General features: G+C 38.2%; 1 protein-coding gene and 1 long non-coding RNA gene across 4 annotated transcripts in view; both read right to left on the reverse strand.

Annotated features, from left to right (window-relative positions):
* The window catches only part of LOC113914279, a 10,784-nt gene extending 2,575 nt beyond the window's left edge, over positions 1-8,209 (reverse strand). For both annotated transcript variants that reach the window (XR_003517430.2, XR_003517429.1), the window contains exons 1-3: positions 7,251-8,209; positions 2,953-3,052; positions 400-520 (exon numbers count right to left, since the gene is read on the reverse strand). This is a non-coding gene — a long non-coding RNA (uncharacterized LOC113914279). The remainder of the gene's footprint in view (positions 1-399; positions 521-2,952; positions 3,053-7,250) is intronic.
* Positions 8,210-9,580: 1,371 nt separating this feature from the next.
* Positions 9,581-18,396, reverse strand: part of LOC113914425 (protein NPAT) — a 59,010-nt gene continuing 50,194 nt past the window's right edge. The window contains exons 16-18 of one of the 2 annotated variants that reach the window (XM_027579639.2): positions 17,543-17,603; positions 16,284-17,442; positions 9,581-15,028 (exon numbers count right to left, since the gene is read on the reverse strand). In XM_027579639.2, the coding sequence (XP_027435440.2) occupies positions 14,951-15,028; positions 16,284-17,442; positions 17,543-17,603 (1,298 nt within the window). In that variant the 3' untranslated portion in view covers positions 9,581-14,950. Of the gene's footprint in view, positions 15,029-16,283; positions 17,443-17,542; positions 17,604-18,396 lie in introns of those variants that run through there. The other variant, XM_027579641.2, reaches the window with a different exon arrangement.

Here is an 18,396-nt window from a genome sequence, read left to right on the forward strand (position 1 = left end):
GCTGTTACTTAGAAGTGGAGGCTTCCGTTTTACAGAACAAATCATTTCTATTTTGAGGACTGTCCGAGGTCAAGTGAACGTCATGATAGCTAACTGAGTGGAAGTGAGCACAGTGTTGCTGGAAACTGGATAGATCCGCGTGCTTGGGTCTAGCAGGGGTACAGTCTCTCCCAACGTTAGCATGCAGGATTTGAGGGGGTATGAGAAAACCTGGGGGGGGGTTTGGCCTCTGGATTACTAACTACAGCAGTTGGGGTGGGGGGAGCTGCTCAGCTGAACGGATTTATCAGGTGCAGAGACTCTGTTCTTAAGCAGGAGAAAATGCAGCCCAAGTATTGGGAACTGCATTTCTTCTGGGAGGAAAGCAGCCCACTGTGGGCAGGGGCTCTGTGCACCCACCTTAGCGGTGGCTCCGAGAAGGGCCGCTCCTTTTCCGGTTGAGACAGCGGTGGGAGAGGGAAGGGGCAGAAAAGATGACGTATACACAACCTCCTGGCAAATGATTCTTGTGAATCCTTACCTGAGAAGGAGCAAAAAGACAATATACAGAAAAATGTTAGAATACTTAAAAAAATATATCTGTATAGTAATCACAGCTAATGTTTGTAGCTCATTATGTACTAAGTCCTCCGATCTTCACAAGAACTCAAGAGGGTCGGCGCTATCATTTCCTCTCAGGTGCGGAGAAGGACACCGAGGCCCGGAGGAGGGAAGCTGCGAGGCCTGGTGTCAAGCTGCCTGGTCAGGAGCTGAGCTGTGGCTGATCCAAGCAGCCCCTGCGGCCGCCGTGCTCAGGGGGCCTCCGCCCCGACTCTGACAGGAGGGGCCAAGACGCATGAGGAAAAGAAAACCCAAATCTATTAGAATACTTCACGGAAGACAAGCAGAAGTAACACTGCATCTCGAAGTCAGTGACAGCGAAAAGCCCGCTGACAGTTCGGGGAGAGGAAAAGTAAAATATAGAACCATGAGTAAACGGTATTTCTTAAAAAGGAAAAGAAGAAAAACCCCAAAACAAAACAAAAAAACCACGTGGTGCTCCCAAGGATTAATTATAATAGAAAAACTCTGAAGGCCTTATTTCATTAGCAAAATTAATTAACAGAATCCTACTAAGATTCTGGAGAAAACATCTAGGTGGAAAAATGGGTAGTCTCAGTCCTTGTTTTAATAAATACTAGAAGACAAGTGACCAACATCTACGTATTTTTAATGAAACAAAGACACTAGGAATCTGTGGGCATGCAAGAGCTTATAAAATATGCTCTGCTGTTTCCTCCAAAAATGACAAAGTTTATTATCAGCACATGGAAAGAAAATCAAGAATTCGAGAATGTAAAATTTTTAATTTTCTTAATTTTTAAATTTAAAGTTTAAAAGGACTGGCTGGAGAGGAGGGGAATGTAGTAAAATCGGGGTAAAAAAAATACACATGCACTAACTAAAGGCAAATGCCAGTAGAATGTAAAATAAGTTCTACAATAAATTACTATAGAAGATAAAAGCTGAAAAACTCCATTATCAAGTAAAAAGAGAAGGTAGTATGTATCAGAAATCACTAGTAGGCAAGGCACGAACAGGACAAGAATGCTTTATAAAGAAAAGATCGTTCAAAATAAAGTTCTAGGGAACCTGAAGACGAAGAGGAAAAAGGAGGTGGTAGTTTTTACGGAGCGAAGGCATTCAGCATGGATCTAGGAGTGCGCGCTGCTCCTCCCTGGAGACTGGGGAGCCAGCAGACCCCCACCTCGGACTTCTCCCTTGAACTTACAGATACAAGTATCTTCTAGAAGTAGTTCGCATGTATGTCCGGTGCCCTTCCCTTTGTAGCTGGAACCAAAGGCTGGGTCCCTGGATAACCTGGCTTTGACAGGCAACAGGGCCTGCACTCCTGGATCACAAAGAACTGGAGCAAAGAAGCAATTATTAGCGGATGCAGGAGCAGCCCCCGCCCCCCAGCTCCAGTGCAGAGGCTGCTGGCCACGAAGTCTGCTGTCTGCTTTCTCTCGGGAAAGGCCTAACAACATACCTTGTCAGCTGCTGCCAGACAGTCCCGCCTGCATCTAGGTGCTGACTGCAGTCCCCCCCTCCCGGACGCTCGCGTCCTCGCACACCCTCAAGTGCTCGGAGCCACTGGAAAGCAACAAGCAGCAGAGGTGATCACACAAGACTGAGAGACAGCCAAGACTCTGGCCAGGCTGACTGAAGATGTTCGTCTCCCACACAAGGTCAACGGGGAGAAACCACCTAAGAGAGTCAAGGAAGATGAAGAAACGGGGATCTGTGCTCAACAAAAGAACAAGATCAAACTTAACCAGACCTTAATGAAACAAGCAGTGATTTGTCTGACAAGTAACAGCCACAAAGACGCTCACTGGGTTGGGAGAACAATATATAAACAAGGTGAGAATTTCAAAAAAGAAAATATAAAAGTACCAAAGAGAAATCCGAGCTGAAGGATACAGTAACTGAACTGAAAACTTAAGGAGTCAGACTTTCCCACGTGGAAGAAAGGATCCGCGAAATCAGGACGGCGAATCTCATCCAATCAGAAGAGGAGACGGAGCTCATATGTGACAACATCAAGTGAACAAATATTTGCATTACTGGGGTCCCAGAAGGAGACAGAAAGGGGCAGAGAGCTTATTCAAAGAAATAATGGCTGAACACTTCCCTAACCTGGGAAAACAAACAGAAATCCAGATCTAGGGAGCCCAGAGAGTTCCAAAAAAGATGAATCCACACAGTCCCACATTGAGACACATTATAATTAAAGTGTCAAAAGCTAAAGCCAAGAAGAGAATCTTAGAAGCAGCAAGAGAAAAAATGACTTGTTACTTACAAGGAAAACCCCTTAAGAAGAGTTTTCAGCAAAGTCTGCAGGCCTGAAGAGAATGGCAGGATATATTCTAAGTGCTGAAAGGAAAAAAAAAATGCCAACCAATACTTTACCCAGCAAAGTTGTTCTTCAGGTTTGAATGACAGTTTTCTGGACAAGCAAGAGCTGAAGCAGTTCATCACCACTAGGCCATGTGAAAGGGACTTCTTCAACCTGAAAGGAAAGGATGCTAATTAGTAACAAGGAGACATTTAAACGTTTAAGTGTCCCTGGTAAAGACAAATACATGGTCAAACTCATAATACTCTAATATTGTAATGGTGGTGGGCAAATTATAACTCTAGTATGAAGGTTAAAAGCAAAAATATTAAAAAGTTTAACTACAAAAATTTTTAATGGGTGTTCAAGGTAAAAATATAAATTGTGACATTGAAACCAGTGTGGTGGGGGAGTGTAAAAGTGCAGTTTTTGTATGCATTTGAAGTTAGTTCTTATAGCTTAGACTGTTAAAATATCTTCTATAAGCCTCACGGTAACCACAAAACAAAAACCTACAGCAGATACACAAAAGATAGAGACAGGAATCTAAGGATGCCAACCACAAAAAATTATCAAATCACAAAGGAAGAGAGCAAGAGATGAAGAAGGAAACAAAGGAATTACAAAACAGCCAGAGAAGAATTAACAAAATGGCCATACCTGTAAATAATAACTTTAAATACAAATGAACTAAATTCTCCAACCAAAAGACAAAGAGTAGCTGAATGGAGAAATAAAAACTTGACTATATGCTGCCTGCAAGAGATTCACTTCAGCTTCAAGGACACACTGACTCAAAGTGAAGGGTTGGAAAAAGACATTCCATGTATGGAGGCTAAAGGAAGCAGGGTAGCTGTATTTGCTTTGGACAAAACAGACTTTAAGACAAAAACTGTATAATATAAAGAAGGTGGGGGGCAACCCAACAGGGAGTTAAACAATTTCAAATATATACACACCCAACATAGGAGCACAATTCAAGAGTAGGAGACTTCAGTGTTCCACTTTCAACAATGGAGAGATCATCCAGATGATCAGTAAGGAAACACTGGACTTGAATCAACATGTCAGACCAGATGGACTTAGATATTTACAGAACATCCCATCCAACAACAGAAATACACATTCATCTCAAGGGCATATGGAACACCATCCAAGATAGATCACAGGTTAGGCCACAAAAGAAATCTTATTAATTTTAAGGTGTTTGAAATCATATCCAGCAACTTATTTAACAGTGGTATAAAATTAGAAATCAATTATAAGTAGAAAAAGTGGAAAATTCACCACAAATGGAGGTTAAAAACATGCTACTGATAAATCAGTGGGTCCAAGAAGAAATCAAAAGAGAAATACACAAAGTATTGACACGGGTGCCTGGCTGGCTCAGTCAGCAGAGCACGTGACTCTTGATTTCCGGGTTGTGAGTTTGAGCACCGTGTTGGGTACAGAGGTTACTTAAAAATAAAATATTTAAAAAAAAAATGTGCACACAAATGAAAATGGAAGTACAACATGCCAGAACTTATGGGATGCAGCAAAAGCAATTCTAATAGGAAGGTTCACAGTGATAAATGCTCACGTTATGAATCAAGAAAGATCTCAGTCTCAAATAAACACACTAACTATACCTCGAGGAACTAGAAAAGAAAGAACCAAGCCCTAAGTTAATAAAAGAAGGAAATAACAAAGATCAGAGTGGAAAGAAATGGAGACTAAAATGACAATAGAAAAGACCAATAGAGTTAAGAGTTGATTTTTTTTTTTTTTTTAAAGGCAAAAACAGAAAAACCATTAGCTAGACTTACCAAGAAAATAAAGAGAATTTGCTTTGGCAGCCCATATACTAAAATCGGAACAAAAATAAGAGAACTCAAGTAAATAAAAGTATAGATGAAGGAGGAATCCTTACATGAATACTACACAAATACACAGGATAATAAGAGATTACACTGAATTACCAACAAATTGGAGAACCCAGAAGAAATGGATAAACTTCTAGAAAACATACAACCTACCACGATTGAATCGTGAAGAAACAGAATATCTGAACAAACCAATTAATAGTAAGGACATTGAATTAGTAGTCAAAAACCTCACACAATGAAGTCCAGGACCAGACAGCTTCACTGGTTAATTCCATCAAACATTTAAACAGAAGAGAGGGCGCCTGGGTGGCTTAGTCGGTGAAGTGTCTACCTTAAGCCTGGGTCATGATCCTGGGATCCTGGGGTCCTGGGATCAAGCCCCACACTGGGCTCCCTGCTCAGCGGGGAGTCTGCTTCTCCCTCTCCCTCTAACCCTCGTTTGTGCGTGCTCTCTCTCAAATAAATATAATCTAAAAAATAAACAGAAGAGGAGGAAACACTTCCAAAATCACTTTATGAGATCAGCATTACCCTGGTACCAAAACTGGACAAAGACATTACAAGAAAGAAAATTACCGGCTAGTATCCCTGATGAACAGGGGATTTCATAGCTACGAAAAGCCTGAACAAGGATTAGCAAACCAAATTCTACAGCACATTAATGTGATACATCATTTAACAAAATGTAAAAATCATATGATCATCTCTATAGATGGAGAAAAAGCATTTGACGAAATAAGGTTGAAAAGCTGAAAGTTTTTCCCCTAAGATCAAGAACAAGACAACAATGCCCACTTTCAGCAATAAACTGGAAGTCCTAGCCAAAGAAATTAGGCAAGGAAAAGAAATAAAAAGTATTCAAATCAGAAAGGAAATAAAACTACCTCTACTTGCAGATGATATAATATGATATATAGAATACCCTAAAGACTCGGCCAAAAAAAATGTTAAAACTAGGGGCGCCTGGGTGGCTCAGTTGGTTGAGCGACTGCCTTCGGCTCAGGTCATGATCCTGGAGTCCCGGGATCGAGTCCCACATCGGGCTCCCTGCTCGGCAGGGAGTCTGCTTCTCCCTCTGACCCTCTTCCCTCTCGTGCTCTCTATCTCTCATTCTCTCTCTCTCAAATAAATAAATAAATAAAATCTTTAAAAAAAAAAATGTTAAAACTAATAAATGAATTTGGTAAAGTTGTAGGACACAAGATCAGTATAAAAAAGTCAACTGCATTTATATACACCAACAATCTACTAACAGACATTAAGTAAATAATCCCATTTACAATTTCATCAAAAAAGAATAAAGTTATCTAGCAATAAATTTAATCAGGGAGGTGAAAGATCTGTATACTGATACTAGTAAGAACCAAATGGAAAGATATTTCATGCTGATGGACTGGAAGAATTAGTATTATTTTAATGTCCATACTACTCTATGGATTCAGTGCAATCCTTATCAAAATTTCAATGGCATTTTTCATGGAAATAGAATAAACAATTCTAAAATTTGTATGGAACTACAAAAGACCCTGAATAGTCAAAGCGATTTTGAGAGGAATAACAAAGCTGGAGAAATCACACTTCCTGACTTCAAAGTTATAGTAATCAAAACAGTATAATACTGGCATAAAAGACACACAGATCAATAGAACAGAGGGCCTAGAAATAAATCTATGCAACACATAATTAATTTAGGACAAAAGAGCCAAAAATATAAAATGGGGAAAGGACAGTTTCTTCAATAAATGGTATTGGGAAAACTGGACAGGTATATGCCAGAGTGAAACTAGACCCTTATTTTACCCCATATATAAAAATGAACTCAAAATGGACTAAAAACTGAAATTTAAGATCTGAAACCATAAAGCTCTAGAAGAATACACAGAAAGTGACCTTCTTGACATGCACCTTGGCCATGTTTTTTTTGAATTTGATACCGGAATCAAAAGCAAATAAATGGGCCTTTATCAAACTAAAAAGCTTCTGCACAAAGAAACCATCAGCAAAAAGGAAAGACAACATATGGAATGGGAGAGATTATCTACAAACCATCTATCTGGTGGTTAATGTCACACAAACAAACAAAACCTCACATAACTCAACAGCAAAAAACCAGACAATCGAACTAAAAATTGGGCAGAGGATAAGAATACACATTTACCAAGGAAGATCTATAAATGACCTGCAGGTCCATGAAAAGGTTACTCAACATCAGTAGGCATCTGGCAAAGGCAAATCAAAACAACAACATACCACCTCACACCTACGAGAATGGCTGTCATCAAAAGCACTGGCAAGGATGCAGAGAAAGGAGAACCCTCGTGCACTGTTGCTGGGAATGTAAGCTGGTGCAGTCATCATGGAAAACAGTATGGAGGGTCCTCAAACATTCAAGAAGAAAAATCAGAAAAAATATGACCCAGTCATTCTACTTGTGGATACATGTGTGCATGTGTGTCTGTATACCCTAAGGAAATGAAAAGCAGTGAAAAGACAGGTGGACTTACTCCACTGTGCACTGCAGCTTCATCAGCATGATCCACAGCAGCTAAGATATGGGAACACCTAAGTGGCAGTCGATGAATGAACAAGATAAAGGAGCGGTGGTAAATGTATGCAATGGAGGATGATTCAGGCATGAGAAAGACATTCTGCATTTGCAACACGGGTGGATCTCGAGGGCATTATACTTAGTGAAATAAGCCAAAGAAAGACAAATATTGCACGGTATCATCACTTATGTATGGAATCTAAAAAAAAAAAAAAGAAAAAGAAAAGTCAAATTCCTAGAAACAGAGTAGGAAAGTAGTTGCTAGGGGCTGGGGCCTGGAGAGTGGTGGTGGAGGAAATGGGATTTTATAAAAGGGTACGAAATTTTAGCTCTAAGATGAATGAAGTTTGAGGGTCTCCTGTATCGTGTAGTGACTACAGTTGGTAATACTGTATTACAGGAGTGAAATGTGCTGGGAGAACTCGTAGGTCACACACACAGCCAGGAAGAGGCACATGTGAGGTGGTGGATGTTTGTTAACTTGCTGGGAGGAATCCTTCCTCGATGTACTGTAGATCCACTCGTGATGGACACTTCACGTATCTTAACAACTATAGTCATCAATCTTAGTAAAGCTGAAAAAAATGCAGTAATGACAGCTCTCGACTATGCCCTGAGCAATGATACCAAAACAACTGAGGCAAAAACAATGGCCAAGACAGTAATAACGGGAAAGTACATGTTTATGACAAAAGTGTTAAAAGCAAAGTTAGGATACTATAAAATTAAATATCAAACCTAGTATCTTTATAAACAGAATATTTGTTTTGAAGCATCCATGCAAAATTTACAGAAATATCAACTAATCTTTTTACCAGAATAATAAAAACAAATTTTAAGCAAAAAAATAAGCATGCTACTTTATTCTAAGTAATTAAATTATACAAGAAAATAATGAAACAAGAAAATGAAAGTACTTACCCTATCTTCCAAATTTCGATGTCTTAACGTGAAATCAGACCTAAATTCATAGCCTTAATTAAATGCTTACATAGTTTTAAAAGGAAAAAAGCCAGATAACTCTTCATTCAATTTAAGAAATTAAACATGAAAAAGAACTCTGAGGAAAAGAGCAAACATTCAGAATAAATGACCAGTCAGGGCACCTGGGCGGCTCAGTCATTAAGCGTCTGCCTTCGGCTCAGGTCATGATCCTAGGGTCCTGGGATTGAGCCCCGCATCAGGCTCCCTGCTCCGCGGGAAGCCTGCTTCTCCCTCTCCCACTCCCCCTGCTTGTGTTCCCTCTCTCGCTGTGTCTCTGTCAAATAAATAAAATCTTAAAAAAAAAAAAAGAATAAATGACCAGTCAATCAGAAAAGTATACAATTGTTAAACCTAACAGGTGATTTTGTCAGAAAATTAGTCTCTAAAGAGAATGAGCAAGATTTAGGGGAAAAATATATTTAATTCAGAAAAAAGCTCGAAGCCTGATTAGACCAATCAGCCTAGAAGAACTTTTGGGGGGAAAAACCTAAATTGCTGCTGCAAAAGCCTGCCAGCTTCGATGATTTCGTGGTGATTTAGTTTCAGGAATAGTTAGCTCCCATTCTCAATATTATCTGCTGCAGAATGCAGAAATGAAAAAACAGCATAGGCACTAGCTGCAACATGTTCCAGACACTGACCTAAGTGCTCTGCATATATTGTCTCAACCATCACGTGAATCCTCAGACAAGCACTATTTACTATTCCAATATTCAGATAAACTGAGAGAGGGTAAGTTCCAAATTCAATGAAAAAAAACTGGCATAAGCTTGAAACCAATCTCATTAGAAGTAAACATTTTAAATAAAATGTTGACAAATCAAATTTAGTTATACTTAAATCAGTAAGATGCAAAGCACACATTAGAATTATTTATATAAATTCATGGATTTAATAAAATATATTTTTTTTAGCATCTCTTCGCTCACAATACACAGCCCCTGGATTAATAAAATATTTTAATTGATGTTAGAAGAGCACCTAATTAAGTTGAACAGATACTCCTGATGTAAATTCTTAAAACACTGCAAACAAAATGCAACATTGTACTTAACATTCTCATTAAAATGAGGAATAAGACATGGAAGCCTACTTTGATCATTATTAGTTATACTTGAAGTGCTAATCACCATAGTTAAGAAGAAATGAAATTAGAAAATAATTAGAGAGTGGGCGCCTGGGTGGCTCAGTTGGTTAAGCGACTGCCTTCGGCTCAGGTCATGATCCTGGAGTCCCAGGATCGAGTCCCACATCGGGCTCCCTGCTCAGCAGGGAGTCTGCTTCTCCCTCTGACCCTCTTCCCTCTCATTCTCTCTCTCAAATAAATAAATAAAATCTTTAAAAAAAAAAAAGGAAATAATTAGAGAGGATACATCCTTAGGAAATAAAAACTAAGCATCAGAAAAACCATTAGTTCTAATAGAGCTCTTAGTAAGTGGCTCAAACATAAAAACCTAAAACAAATTTCCTACATTCATTACGATGGTGTGTTACTGGCACATCTTTAAAACGTACACCAATGGTACAAACTTCCAGTTATAAAATTAGTAAGTCACGGAGATGAAAAGTACAGCCGAGGGAATACAGTTAATGATCCTATAATAACGTTTTTTGGTGACAGATGGTGACTACCCTTACTGTGCTGAGCACCAAGTCATGTGTAGAATTGCTGAATCAGTATGTTGCATAACTGAAAGTAACCTAACATTGTATGTTAATTATACTTCAATTAAAAAAAGTCGATCAATGGAACAGATTAGTGTCCAGAAGCAAACTCAGACGTACATGGTTTATTAGCTCATGACAGTGGTAACAGTGCAGTGTATTTGGGAAGGGAAAGTCTTTCTCAAGAATGGTGCTGGGTAGGGGCACCTGGGTGGCTCAGTCGTTAAGCATCTGCCTTTGGCTCAGGTCATGATCCCAGGGTCCTGGGATGGAGCCCCGCATCGGGCTCCCTGCTCAGTGGGAAGCCTGCTTCTCCCTCTCCCACGCCCCCTGCTTGTGTTCCCTCTCTCGCTGTCAAATAAATAAATAAAAAAATCTTAAAAAAAAATGGTGCTGGGTTAATTGGATGATTAATCAAAATACAAAAGGTTGAACAATAAAATTGCTAGAAGAAAAACATGGTGAAATATTCAGACATCATATATCTATTTGAACTAGGACTTGTATCTAGAACACAGAAAGCACATGTACATATCAGTAAGAAAAAGGCAGAAAACTCAATACAAAAGTGGTCAAAAGATAGGAACAGATACTCCACAAAAGGAGACCCATCATCCAAATGGCCAGTAAGCATATGAAATGGTGTTCAGTTCTATCAGGAAGAACTAAAGTAAAACTGCATTATGATGCCAATATACACCACCAAAATGGCTAAAATGAAATTACCAAGTATTGACAATGATGTAGAACAAATGGAACTCTCCTTACACTGTTGATAGTAGGATTTGGTAAAACCACTCTGGACAACTGAAAAATCTGAACAGGGTTGGATATATGCAACCCTAAGAGCCAGCAAACCTACTGAATATATATCCAACTGAGAATTGTAATACATTCACCACAAAAAATGTATAAATATAGTCACAGTTCTATTTCTAATAGCCCCAAACTGAAAATAAATGTTCACCGATTACAAAATGGATTAACTGTGGTATAATACAACATGGATAAACACAAGGAAAAAATACATAGCATGGAAGACATCTGAATTACATACATGGGTGGATCTTTTGCAATGCTGAGCAAAAGAAGTTATAAAAGACTATATCCTGCATGAATACATAAACTGTTAAAAAAAAAAAAGCTGAAACTGTGGTGGCAGAAGTCAGGATAATTATTACCCTGGGAGTTAGCAGTTACTAGAGGGATTCTGGGGTACCAGCAATGTGCTGGTCTCAATCTGGGTAATTAAGTGGATGTGAGTACTTTTAGAAAATCCACTGAATTGTGAACTTAATAGTTGGTGCACTTTTTCTATGTTATGCTTCCATAAAAATTTTACACTAACTAAAAAAGCAATAACCAGTTATAACAATGGAAGAGTTCTTCACGAATACAACAAACAACAAAATACCCAGTTCAGCAAGGAATTTATAAGACTAGCAGTAACTACAAAATTATGGATACTCACCATACTGCCCTTACCATTTGCTTCTTTCAGTATCAGTTAACTTACAGGGTTAATGTACTTCAAATGAATATTCCAAAAGAATTTTAATTTGAAATTAAACAAGTGATTCTAAAAAAGTTAATCGGCAAGCATGGAAGGAGTGAATACTTGGAAGAAGAATAGTTAAAACAGACACAAAGCTATAATGATTTGATCAGTGGTACAAAATAATCTACACACTACAGTGTATGTAAAGATGTATAAATTTAACAAAGGTTCAAAGTCTTTGCTCTTCTATCTTTATGGTTAGCTGGGTTTCAGGATTCAGAATATTTAGGATTTTTAAAAAGTAACATGATGTATATGTCACATACACCCTGTTCAATCTCAAACAGCACATTTTAATAAGCACATTACTACTTTTCTAGTAATAAAATATGAATATCCCTACCAAATGAGATAAAGATTCATGTAGCCTCATGTCAAATCAGGTCACGTTTTGCCATTAAATAATTGATGCTAAACTTAGGGAGAAAAATGGGTTGTTAGAACCTTTTGAATTTTAGAATTGTGAACAAGAAATTGAGTCAGTACAGGGTAAGAGACATTTTAAGTAAATGTGTGTGAAGAGAGAAACCTTAACCAGTTATACCAAGTCAAGTGGTTAAATGTTTAGGGAAAAAATATACTCTGATCTGTACTTCACACCAGGTATCAAAACAAATTTTATATGGGCTGGGAGCTAACTCCTAATTTTAATAAGAAATAAAAGCCTAGAAACCAGTGATGACGTCTTTGACTGTATGTATCTTTGGTAAGTGATAAGCACATGCTATGGCAGAAATGATAATTTGCTGGCAGGAATGTAAACTGAAAAAAATTTTCTGCAGTAATTTGGCAAAATGTATTGAGATCCTTAAAAAGATATATACTAAGTTTTTAATTTGGTAATTCCACTCTAAAATGTCTAAGAAAGCAGCTGATAATATAAATAGCTATTTGGTTACAAATCTGTCAGTGCTGTTTTTTTTTTTTGAAGACTTTCTAAGCTTTTTGTTCATTTATAAATTAAAATGACTCTTAATGGTTGTCATATGGTTTTCTTTTTTTATAATATATAAAAACTGAAAAGCATTAGGAAGTTGTATTTGCTGTTTAAGTTCAGGTATGTAGAAAAAATAGGAAAAAGGTATGCCAAATGTTAATTTTTTTTATAAAAAGAAAAAAGTCTATTAAAAGAAAACATCTAATAGTAAAGTCAAAACTTAATACAGAATTTCAAGAAGTTGAGCCTGTGGCCAAAGGATGGTGGCTTGAGAAATAATGACTGCAAAATACATAACAACAAGCATTTGAAATGACATCGTATTGAAGCTTCATACTTAACTCTCCTTAAGAGTCATGACATCCAGACTTTGGCTGAGTGCTGATGGATGTTTCAACATACTACTAAAAGGTTCTAACAATATCCAGGGCTAAAATAATCAAATCTTTTAATTACAAAAATTCCCAGATTTGGCACACGTTGAAGGCATTAACCACTAAATAATGTCCAAAATAAAGAGTGGATCCTTACATGTAGTTCTCAAAGTAGCCACAAGTAGTTTATGGTGTATATACCCTGACCCTGAAATGCATTCCCTGGGCATCTGAATGTTAAAATAGGTTACCAGGTATACACTACAATTATGTCCAGGAATTTGGACTTTTAAGGTAAAAAGGGAATTATGGTTTTGCTCTTTAACATGAATGAAAGCTGCAAGCATATAAGTTGTTTTTGGACCGTATCAAGTGCAGCTCTTGGCTAGTGCCTAAGAATCTTGAATAAAGTGAACTTACTCTGTGTATGACTTTTTAGTACTTAGCACCTATTAATACATATTAATTCAATAAGAAGGAAATGTTTTCCAACGCTATGTGAACTTCTGAAAAAGTGACTTGCAAAGGAATTTAATGAAAGTATCTACTTGAGAATGACTGCCAATATAAAGTAATTCAAACTTTTGCAGTTAATGAAAATATTTATTCAAACCTAACTGTAGTACAGCATCAAGTTGAGTTAAATAAACATTACGGGTATGATATGTAGTTCTTTAGGAATAGGCCCCCGCCATATCACAGAAATGTTTAACAAGACATATTTCTGCAGTAAGGCTCAGCAATTATGACGTGATTTCCACACTGAGAAACAGGAGTAGAATGGATTTAGTTTTTTAAAGGCCTAGTATAAAAAAAAAAAAGGCTGAGGAAAATAACCCTTTAACAACATATACACCTGTAGAAAAAAATCCTTGATATACTGATATTCAACCAAACAGAAAGCACTTAAGAGAATATACTTTAATCTAGGCACAATCGGTCAGATATTAATGATAATTTCTGTTCTCATTTAAAAGTTTAAACCAATTTTTCAACTTTACTGATGTGTGTGAGTTGACACAGAGAAGGCACCTCTTTCATTCTCCTTAAGGACTTCTTGAGAGTAACTCTTTAACACCTTAGGGGCACAGAGACAGAGCATTATATCTCAGTACAGATACAGTTCTTTAACATAGCCCAGTTCAGGAGAAACTAAATTAAAATATAAAACTATGATTTCTCTTTTACATCTTATGATGGACATGGCTTTCTAAAAGGATACCAGAAGATAATCCTCCATACAAGCTTTAACATAGAATACAAGATTTAAATTAAATGTGCACTGGTCACTACTATGTATGAAGTTCTATGAATTAGTGCAATTCTTCAAATCCCCAGTATATGGGAAAAAGTATATACATACCAAGAAATCTCAACTACTACATAAACTTTGTATGGCTCAATAGTCTAAACATTTAAAGTTCTGTAAAAGATCCTAAAAGTTATAAACAAAAGATCAGAACACTCAGAAATGGTTTACAAAATTCTCTCTTTAGAACAAAGAGACCAGAACGACCAGGAGAAACACATTAAAGTGTAAAATTTCAGGAATATAATCTTTACTGCAATTATAAGAAGGGGTAATAAAGTATTCACTCTAGGAAAAACCTAAATTGTTCATTTCTAATTGCTCCACCACCAACTGAGGTTGTCGTCACCTTTGTCCTACTTTGTGGCCGTCTTTAAATGTCTTGTACAACAGTTACTGAAGGCAATTTTATAAGGAAAAGCATCATTTTTCCCCCAAAGAAGTGAGAAACTACTCCAGATGAATAAGCCTCAGTTAGGGATCACAAGTCAAAAAACACAATGTAAGAACACTAGGTTGATTTAACTTCTATTTCAACAAGATTTATACAATATTTACAGCACGTAAGTGTCAGAGCTATACAGTTTTGCAGATTGGCTTTACTTACATTTCTGCAAATGTTTTTCCCAAAATAAAAAATATACTAGGTAAATCTATTTACAAACTAGGAAGCTGCTTCAGAAACAGCATGATTCAGATATAAAGTGAAGTTTCAGTATAAGGAAAGTGCAGGTCATGCTTTTAGGCTCTGTCAATATCTCATTCCCTACACTCATAGTTTAAGGGATACGAGTTTTAAATAGCTACTGTTCTTTTATGTTCAGAATGTTTACTCATCATAATGCAATGATAACAAAAATTTGTCCACATCCATTCCAGCTGGAAATGAACTGGGTAGCTTCTTTTTCTGTCAAAAAAAAAGGGGGGGGGAGGGGAGAGAAAAAGAAATGAAAAAAGAAAAGAAAGAAAAGAAAAAAAAAAAGAAAAAATAAACCTAAGTTAACATATTGAACTCAAACAAGGCCAAAAAACTTTCACTTAGAACCTTGTATCAGGTTCTTCCTATACTACTAAAATTTTGCCAAAATTTTTAGTTGGTTGGAATTTTAGTTATACAGAGAAGTAGCAACACATTTTATAAATCCAGAGTTAATGAATTATACTTCAGTGGTACTTTAATATTATTTTAGGGCAAAAGACATTAAACAAATTCAGAGTTTGTGAATACTGAGACAAGACAGACCATGCTTTCTATGAAGGTGGTCATTTTCACCAAACCATAATAAGAGTCTCAGAAGCTTTCCTCACTACACGTAACAGGTACTGTTCCAGTTCCAAACACTGAGCACACACTGGGCATCTTAGAGTACTACGTTTACTCCTCCCAGCCTCAGGTAAGACGTGTGGTAGCCTCACGTCAAGGGATGCAGCTGAGCCCCAGAGGGCTCCGGGCTTAACCACAATCACAGACCAGTAAGCAGGAGATGCGGGATTCAAACCCAGGCTTGCACGGCATCAGAGCCATGAATCTTTCCCTGACACCGGACTTGTCGGAAGACATTTTAAACACCGTTCTTTCTATTCAATTCACTTACTAAGTGGCTACACAGGTTTAGGAAAAACGGGTTTCAGTTCTCAATGCTGTCCCTGCATTGCCTTCCTACAGATAACCTTGCCCAAAGAAAAAAACAGGTTAATTTAACTTTTACGCTGCTCGAACATATTAACGTCTGTAAGAGCCAATGGGAGAGATGGCAGGACATGTGGAAAAAAAACCCAAGAGGTAGGAGTTGCAAAGGTGTTTTTTACTTTGTAATTCCACACAAAATAGTGGCTTCCCAATCTTTCATGCCTTATGTTATTCTCCCAAAAAACCTGGGTGCTATCATGACAGAAACAAAAACCTCCTTTCCCCAAGAAAGAGGTTCATCAATCAATGCCTTAGCAATTGTTTTGCAAATGCTTCATTTCACCTAGACAAATTCTGAGTACCATACTGGCTGAGACACACTGCTACAGAATATATTTTGTCAACCAAGACCCAAAGCTGTCTTGACCAGAGTGTTCAGTTAGGTAGCTGTGGCAAAAATGCTGAGATCTCTAATGTGAGCACTGAAGGAAGGGCAAAGGTGTGGTTTTGAAATTAAGACTTTCAAACTTGCCTTTATTTTCTTCTTTTTCATTGGGAGTGATGAATTTGCAAGATTTTTATTAGAAGCACGAGAGGTTCGTTCACGTTCATCTAATTCCTCGATTTTCCGCTTTTTTGTGGTGCTCCGGGAAGAGGCTCGGAACTGCTGGGTATTGTCTTTGAGAGGAGTCGTCGAGGCAGTCCTGGAGATGGCTGCTCTGGAGAGAATCATGAGGGTGTGGGCAGCCATGCTTACACTGTTCTCGCTCCCTGTCTCACTGGTAGGGCTACAGGCAGGCAAGTCTGGGGTGACAGGAGGGACCATTACCTTGGCTGTGCCACTGTCTTCACCAAAACGCCTACTAGAGGGGACCTTGATACCATCTCTAGGCTCCTCTTTATGTTTGTCCCCTGCCCCTGAGCCAGATGTCCGGGGGACGGGTGCATCGGAACTATCGGGAAGCCTATTTACGGGGCTAGGCCACTGGCCATCTGGCAACACTTCGGTGGCATGTTTGGTTAATGGGTTAATCAGAGAACTGGCACATTTCATTTGTTCTTGTTTTGGATCCTTCACAGTTGTACCTACTGAAATGACATTTTTACTATTTGAAGATGTGCCTTGTTTTTTGGTTAGTTCTTGCAGTGAAGCTATGGTTTTCTCATTCCGTAAACCTCCATTTTGCTGTCCATTTGACAGTTTTGAAGTTTCTGGATTTTTCTGCCTTTCGACATCGCTGCATAATTCATTCTCCTTATTAGCTGTTGCTTTATGGAAAGATTCAAGTACAATTTCTGTTGGTGAAACTTTCTTTTCTGACTGAGTTTCTTTTATGGTGGTATGTCGGCCATTGGCAGTTTCTGATTTAGATAAAATCTTAGGCAAAGGAGGTCTCTCTCTCTCCCTTTTGAGAGCATTATTAGAAGGGGGTTTTAAGGCGGAGGACACAACGGGTGACTCAAGATTAGGAAATGCAATGTCATTCCTTTCTTTGTTCTGGGACACCGTCTTACGGTCTGTGCCCCGCGAGTCTGCCACAGGACAAGCAGTGCTATCAAAACAGAGCACACGTCGGTGGCTTTCGAATGGTCTGCTAGCTGGAACTACGCTCTCTAATGAGAAGGGGACTGTCATTTCTTCCAGTTTTTTCCCAAGGTCTGTGGCCATACTCTTGTCAGACACTTCAGTTCTGCAAAATAAACAAGTATTTTTAGCAACATAAAGACATCCTTTATGTTTCCAATCTGAGCATTCAAAGAATCTATGAAGGGAAATACTTCTAGGCTCACCTTTGTGCATGACATCCAACTAAATGACTAGATGAATCCACCAAATTATTTACCTGCTTTCCTGGAATTATAAATGAAATAATTAGAAAAGGAAAACATTCCTGAGAGAAAGAGTACATTACTCTGAAAGAAAATGGGACAGACATCACACACCATGAGAAAAATTTTAAATGACAGCTAATGTAACAAATGAAGTACTCTCACCTACTGGGTTTAAAAAGCAGCTTCTAATTATTATTATTATTATTATTTAAGATTTTATTTATTTATTTGATAGCACAAGCAGGGGGAGCAGGAGAGGGAGAAGCAGGCTCCCCCTGAGCAGGGAGCCCGATGTGGGGCTCCATCCTAGGACCCCATGATCATGACCTGAGCCAAAGGCAGCCACTTAACTGACTGAGCCACCCAGGTGCCCCCACAGCTTCTGATTTTAGATACAAGACAAGATGGTCATTCATCTATTTTAGAGAGGAAATACAGATATGGAGCAAATGACTTGCTTCAACTTTAGGCAAGTATTTTGAGTCCAGTCTCTGGATCGATTAATTACAATGTTCAACACAGCACTTAGGGGTACTCCTTAGGTCCAGAGAGTTAAAGAAAGCAATGTATTATGCCTATTTTGAGATTTTGCTGATTTGACTGTCATGTTTGCAAGCCTATGTCAGGCAGAGCACAAGCTCTGGAGTTTTAATAGCCATATTTTAATTTCCAGGGACTTAGGAATTTATGTGGGAGAGCAGGAAGATACCAAGCTGGAGAGGTAGGCACAGATGAGATTAGGAAGGACCTTGTGCCTTATGAAAGAAGTTTCAGAGAGAATCCTTGAGACTTTTAAAGAGGGAACAGGCATA

Source organism: Zalophus californianus, chromosome 11, assembly GCF_009762305.2.
Source record: "Zalophus californianus isolate mZalCal1 chromosome 11, mZalCal1.pri.v2, whole genome shotgun sequence".
Classification (NCBI taxonomy): domain Eukaryota; kingdom Metazoa; phylum Chordata; class Mammalia; order Carnivora; family Otariidae; genus Zalophus; species Zalophus californianus.